The sequence below is a fragment of the Brassica rapa genome, chromosome A10 (genome assembly GCF_000309985.2).
Source record: "Brassica rapa cultivar Chiifu-401-42 chromosome A10, CAAS_Brap_v3.01, whole genome shotgun sequence".
Taxonomy (NCBI): domain Eukaryota; kingdom Viridiplantae; phylum Streptophyta; class Magnoliopsida; order Brassicales; family Brassicaceae; genus Brassica; species Brassica rapa.
The window spans coordinates 7,672,022-7,680,003 of NC_024804.2; the positions used below are offsets into that span (position 1 = coordinate 7,672,022).

The 7,982-nt window shown below is 27.0% G+C and overlaps 1 protein-coding gene across 1 annotated transcript; it reads left to right on the forward strand.

The window, feature by feature from the left end:
- Positions 1-1,983: 1,983 nt before the first annotated feature.
- On the forward strand, positions 1,984-5,198 carry LOC103847766 (basic endochitinase CHB4). Its single transcript, XM_009124843.3, has 2 exons — positions 1,984-2,417; positions 4,621-5,198. Exons 1-2 carry the CDS (start codon positions 2,009-2,011, stop codon positions 4,977-4,979), a joined length of 768 nt encoding a protein of 255 aa, XP_009123091.1. The 5' UTR covers positions 1,984-2,008; the 3' UTR covers positions 4,980-5,198.
- Positions 5,199-7,982: the final 2,784 nt, after the last annotated feature.

Here is a 7,982-nt window from a genome sequence, read left to right on the forward strand (position 1 = left end):
CCTTCTAGCGTCTAACTGTGAGAACCGAACTTCACACCGTTGATTTCCACAAAATAAGGAAAGATAGAAAACCATAAATTTCTCAGAGGTCCCGGTTATCTGCTAAACCACACACCAAGAAATCAGAACACACAAAACAGACTAAGTATAAAATTGATAAAAAAAAAAGAGCAAAGAAGATCATATTCTGAATTTACGTATGAGCGTTTTACAACAGGTAAGATCCTTGGCCAGAAGTGCGGTCAGCGAGTGCCCTAGTTCTAACGATGTAAGACTACGTAACCTAGTTGAGTCGTAGCTCGATAACAAAAATGAAAATTGCCTAAATTTCTCTAAATGCTAAATTTTGTTGTGTGTAAGGTTCTCTCTTGCGCCTCTTGGCTTTGCGTCCCTTATTTATTCCTCCAAGATTGTTGGAGTCAAAAATGGTTACAACAGAATCAACGCCAGAAACTTCCCAGGAAATGTCCTCTTTGAAAAAGATAAGATAAAATTCAAAAGAAGATAAAAGCGGGAAAACCTAAATCGAGTTCGTATCAACTCCGAAAAGGATTCACACGATATGTCTTCGAGAAAGGTTACTTCAAGCCTCGTACAAACGGATCCCATACAATGAAACAACCATAAAGCTCTATCGTCCAACTCACCGAAGGGGCAAGTTGGACCGAACACACCGTCCAACTCACTGAACATGCGAGTTGAACCGAATGCATCGTCCAACTCGACGAACGGGCAAATTGGACCGAATGCACCGTCCAACACACCCGTTCGGAGAGTTGGACCAAACAAGCAGTCTGACTCGCCCTTTCGGTGAGTTGGATCAACTAGTCTGCCTTCATCCCGTCCTCGTAGCTCCCTCCTTCTAGATCGGATCCAACCTGCTCTTGTTTCATCTCGATCGGAGTCACCATTGGAACTTTACGATTTAAAACCCGCAAGAACTCGTTTTCTCGTATGAAGTTTGAATTGATCGTATAAAACGGTAATGGTTAACTAAACACCTCGAACTGCCTCCATTATATGAGAAATTCGAATCCTCATTGCTTTCTAAATTAATTTACTAAATTAAATAAAAATTATTCTAATTTATATTGTGAGATGACTAAGATATAATAAGTTCTCAAAGATAATAAACATATCTAAATTTTAAAAATGATTTAACAATATTTGTATATTTATGATTAAAAATTAAATAGCAAAAAGAAAAACTATTTTCCAGAAAAAATAATATAATTACTAATTTCAAATTACACATATGAACTTTTGAATCTGATTCCAAAATAAAGGACCGGCATCCATGATGTTTCCGTGCAATCTCATCTCCAGTTTTTTTAAAACCGGACCGGACCTGCCGGACCGTGACTCGTTCTTCTAACCCGTTTCGGGTTGTACTAAAAACCTGATTTGATTTAAACTGACAAATCCGGTAAAAAGTGATCAAACTCGTAAAAACGGTGACCTGGTTCTATATTAAAATTAGGTTTTCTCAAATTCAAGTTAAAGAAAATAAAAAATTTCAAATTTAAGAATATTTCATTAAAAATCATATTTTTAAAATATATTTTTAAATAATTTTTTTTCATGATATTTTATACTATTTTACGTTTTCATTTTATTTATGTATCAAATTTAGTTAGATTTTAGTAATGATATAATTTTTTATTAAAATAATTTTATTATTATATATATATATTTAATTAATTTAAAATCAAATTAAAATTTAAAACTCGGTTGGACCATTGACCCATTTACAGTACTTAGTCAATGTCTGGTCTGGTTTTCAAAACATTGCTAATCTTTCTCGCTGTTCCTCATTCTTCTTAAATAAAAAAAATAAAAACAACTATATATCGCTATCTAATCCCTCACTCTTTCTCATTTTTCTTAAATTAAAAAGAAAGAACGACAAATATTTACTTCCACTCATCCAAAATAGCAAATCACCAAACTATCCAAAGCATATATACCTATAAATACCCCCACAACTTCTTCCTTCTCAACCGTAAAAATGAAGCTAAACATGACTTTAACAAAAAATTCCTTAATCCTTTTCCTTTGCTTCTTAAGTTTATACTCTGTAACAGTCAAGTCTCAAAACTGCGGTTGCGCTCCCAACCATTGTTGCAGTCAGTTTGGTTATTGTGGTACCAACGATGCTCATTGCGGTGCTGGATGCAAATCAGGTCCCTGCAAAGTCACTGAAACACCAATCGGTGGTGGTACAGCGGTCAGTAGCATTGTGACGGAACAATTCTTTAACGACATTATCAAAAACGTTGGTAGTGGATGTGCCGGAAAAAGATTTTACACTCGTGATTCTTTTATCAACGCCGCTAATACTTTTTCCAAGTTTGCTACTTCCGTTACTAGGCGTGAAATTGCTACCATGTTTGCTCATTTCACTCACGCTACTGGACGTAAGATTTCGCTATTTTTTTTCTATACAGTTTTAATATAATATAAAAGACATTAATATATGTGTATACATATGGTCATTACTAATCTATATATTATTAAATCAGAATCTATCAATAGAATTCTGTTTTACTTTTTCATTTATTTACAAGCTCATTAACTTTAAGAAATTATTATTAATTAAAACCAGCAAGCAAATAAATGTGTTTAATGAATATTCCAAAACGTTATCAAATTTATTCTAACCATTTATGTTACGTAACGACTAACGAAGATGATACTGATTCTTTTTCCGTTAATGATACGTGCATTACGAATATTATATATATAATTAAATTCTAACAAAAATTTACGAAATATATATCACCAAATAATATATGATTTTTCTTTATTTACATGTCCATTTTTGATATGTACATGCCAAATCTATATTATTAAAGCAAAATGTCTCATAAGATTCTGCCCTTATTTTTTTATTTTTTTACAAAGCCTTGCCACTCCTTAATTTTAGGAAATTATTATTAATTAAAATCACCCAGCAAATAAATCTATTTAAGGAATATTCCAAAATGTTATCAAACTTATTCTGACCATTTATGTTATATAACGTAGATGTTACGTTTTCTGATTCTTTTTTTCCGTTATTGATAAGTGCATACGAATATTATCTATATAATGAAATTCTAACAAAAATTAACGAAATATATGTCACCAAATAATATATGATTTTTCATTATATACATGCTCATTTCCGATATACACAGGTCAAAATTCATTTTTAATATATAAAAAATAAGTTAATACAGTTAAAAATTTCCAATAATTGTGATAATATGAAATTTAAAATAATAAATAATACTTTCTAAATTGACATAACATAAATATTCTTAATATATGCGGGTACAAAACTATAATTTTAAATAAATCCTAATTAATAAATTAATATTTAAAAACTTAAAATAATGTTTATTCTTTTAAAAAAATCAACCTACGATTTGTGGTTAGAAATGTTTACATTACCATTATTCCAGGTTATTTTTTTGAATATAAAAAATATTTATCAAGTGACGACGGATTGAACAAATAGATTTATTTATTTCTGTTATTAACTAACAAGCGGGTTAATCCCTTATATATTAATTGAGAAACAATACAATATTTTTCTGTAGCCACGTGTCAGAATGATAATGAAATTCAGAATTCTTAGAAAAATAATTTGGTACATCTTAACATATATTATATTTTTTTATTAAACTAACTATCAAATTGATAAAAAAAGTGTACAAAAGAATATTCTCGCATTTTATTTAAATAATAGCAAGGGAATTACTTAATATGGTTAACGTTATATGACAATTAATAATTATGAATAATAAATATTTGATAACAATTTTGTATTTTCCCTCTTTTTTGTGCAATATTTGATAACAATTTTTTATATATTATATTTTGAATCTTTAAAATGAATATAAATTACTAAAAATGTTAAATGTCTAACACTAAAATTTTATGATCAATGGTTTAATATTTTTTTGTAATAGCAATACACAAATGATCATAAATCGTATGAATATGAAGTCTCAGTTAATAGACATTCATATTATATATTAATATAGTTTAAAATTAAACTATATAACATATAAAATACATAAATATGTTAATTTCTAAATTTGTGTTGAAACCTTAATATTTTAATTTTGAAATTTTGACAGAAATAAATTGCACATTAGAAATTTTGTGTATATCATATGTGTATGAATTCTCAATAATAAATATTTATATTAAAATATACTATATATCTATGTCCATGTCAATGAAATTTATTATATGCCATATAAAATAATTAAAATGATTGTTTTGAATTATTTACCAAAACATTATTGTAACTAAACAAGAGGTAATTTTTTAATTTATGTGCTTACTCTAATTTAATAATATTCATAATAGGTAAATGAACACAAATAAAAAAAATAAAAAATAATTTTTATATGTAAAGTTCACCCCGTGCAATTGCGCAGGTCTTAACCTAGTAATTTTATAAACAAAAATAAAATGTGGACTGCTTATTCGTAAACGTTTGCCTTAATTGAATATTAGAAATGGATAATATAATTAACAGGTGATATATTTGAAACAATATTGGTGTGCGACAAAAAAGTTAAACCTAACTTATAACGGTTTGATGTGCATCTCCATGTCCGACAGACTTTTGCAACATTGAAGTAATAAATGGAAGGTCACGTAAAGTTCAAAAAAAAAGAAATGGAAGGTCACGTAACGACTGCGACGAGAACCCTATACAAGATGATTGTTCCCCGGGCAAAGATCTTCAAAGCCCATCTGAGCTTGTGGGTACCCCAACTGTAAGTTTCAAAACGAGTTTGTGGTTTTGGATGAATAGCGTAAGGCCAGTACTTAACCAAGGATTTGGAGCCACAATAAGAGCCATCAACGGAATCGAATGTAACGGTGGTAATTCAGATGCGGTCAATGAAAGGATTAGGTACTATCGATACTATTGTCGACAACTTGGTGTGGACCCTGGTTCTCACCTTAGTTGCTAAAACGTTCTTCGAACGACACGTGATGTACGGGCAGAATAAGAAATGGAAAAAATAATATGTCTACTTTCGGTATGCACCAAATTATCAATAAAGTTTGTATTTCTTTTTGGTAAAAATAGTTTGTATTTAGTTTTATACATGTTTATTAATATCTTGTAAAGCGTGTGCTTTTTGTGTACCATACTATTTCTACATGCAAAATGATCTTTTTGCGTACCATAATAATGAAAAAATAAATTATAGAAATTAATATAAATATATTCGTAAATAAAATTTATAATAAATATTGATGTTTTATAAAGTTCATACATGCTTTATAAATCATGTATAATGTTTAAATTTTCTTAAAAAAATATTTATCTTTAACTTTCATAAATTTTAAATTTTTCTAAGAGTTAAGTCATTTATAATAGTTTATAAACTAATTTATAAAATATAAAATTATATTTTACAAATACGAAATTATTTATGTTGGCTTATCATAAATTTTAAATTATTATAAGAGGTTGTAATTCATTTATAAAAGTTTATAAGCTAATTTATAAAATATTAAATATTAAAAGTTATAAAATCATTTGTAAAGGTTGCATACATAGGCAATTAAAGAGTAGGGGGGTTCAGCAGCTGACCCCATTACGTACTTTGTAAAAATGTTTATATTTATTCTAACTAAAAACTAGATTTTGATCCGCGCAACCGCACGGATATTTATTTTTATATTTAATTTTTATTTGTACAAAATATTGTAGCTGTAAAATTTAGTCGTATTACATAACTGTTATAATATAACATTTGAAAGATAACACTTTTTGAACTACATAGAGTAATTTTTTTTACGTTTTACAGTAAAATATATCTCATATATTGGTATCATATAAAAAATCTAAAATTTCTATAATTACACTTTTGTCTAGGATATATAGAAATCATTTTTTCTGAATTAAAAGTACGAACAACAAACAACTATGAGTTAGTATGCTATTAAACTGATACATTAGTTATAACGTTTGTAGGAAAATAAAATGATTTTCAACTTATATCAAATTTGTAACATAAAAAAATAAAGATTATAATTATTTGTAAGAACATAAAATAAAAATAAAAATTTAATTTAACAGATAAGAAATTAAATAATGGGCTTATGTTTGCGTATATTTCATTTAATAATTTTGGTAATATTAAATTGTTAGTGATCCATTAGTTCAAAGCCTATTTATGTAACCGATTGTTGTCCGGAAAACCTAATAACAAAACGTGTATTTGCGTCAAGTTGATAACCACATACTTTTTTAATGTGTATGTCGTTAAATGTTTCTGAAATACTCTCTCTATCTATCTTCTTTTTCGGTGTAAATAAAGTGAAACTATAAATATAGTAGGGATATGAAACCGTAGAATAGAGAATATACCTCAACCGCTTCGCAAGGAAAATCACACGAATTTAATATAAAATATATTGGTTAGCACAAATCTAGGCAATAGTTTGGATGCTAATTATTCATAATATTTGATATTTATATTTTTGGAATTAATTTATCGATATACAGTAGGTGTAGATTTTTTTGGATAGATATTAGGGATAATTTGAAAAATACCCTATTTGTGATTTGAAATTTGAAAAATATACCTTATTTTTTTTATTTTTGATAATTACACTTTGTTATATGTGAAAAGACAGTTTTACCCTAATTCAATATAAAACTAAAAAAAAATCAAAATTATTTATGTTTTGAAATAATCATAACCTTTCTAGAATTATATATTAGATCAATAAGTTATATAAAAAAAAATTTCATACCTAACTCTAGTTTGTAAAGCAAAAAACTCACGACTAAGAAATGATGTCTACAAAGTTAATAAAACAAATACTCAAGACTCCAAAAAAATTAATAGTATTTTTATATAATCATCTCTAGCTAGATAGAATGTTGTCACGATGTTCTTGTGGCGTTCATGAAGATTGGCTGTTTATGTTTTTTTTCTCTGAAATACGATACCGACCGTTAGTGAGTGCTAGTTTTTACAGATGTTAGTTTAATGAATGTTTTCCAATATATTTCTTAGATCATTACTATATATATACTTTTCTTAGTGGCAGCTTCTAATTCTTGGTGATTATCCACAAGTTTTTTTTTTTTAACATAAATCCAAAATTTTTTCCCTTCTCTAAATTCAGATTTTTCTAGATCTATTTCGTCTTCTACAATTGCATATGTGATTGCTTCAGAATTTATCACTCTTAAAATTAAATTTTTGTAGAAAAACAGAATAAAAGATATGTGAACGACACAAAATAGAAATCTATAAGAAGAAAATATATACAACATAAAAATGCAAAACTAAGGAAAGAACAGAAAGTAGTAGATATGCTTCACAAAAATGGAGTACTAAAAGAAATAGGAAGATTATACGATGAAGAAGACACTTAATTATTATTTTTTCAAAAGAAATAAAGATATACTTAAAAAGATATTCTTTAGATTTAATAGTATTTTTTCGAAAAGAAAATAAATAAAAATATCATTCTTGTGAAATTTTTAGTTTAAATATTTAAATAACTTTTATTACAAAATTATATAACAATAATTTTAAATATCCAGATTGGATAATTTAGTCAAAATACATTTATATGAGATTTTAATTTGAAAACTACACCATTGTTTATTTATTTTGAGAACTACACTTTTGTAGTTAAAATAGATTGATCCGCATGTCAAGGGAAAAAATGAGTTTGGAAATAAATTATTTGATTTAGTAATAGGTGACATTATAATTATTTTTGTGTGTTTTAATTTCTCAATCTTATTGTTATATATAATAAATATTCCTAATGATTATATACGTATGGAGGGACTAAGAAAGATATATAGTTTGGATTTTTCATATATTGATTTTTTTATATAGAAAGGCTACGAAAAATTGTGGTAAAAATAACTAAATTAATATATACGTATGAATATATTGATTTGTATAGTTGGTTTGAATTTAATTCAAAAAGAAGAA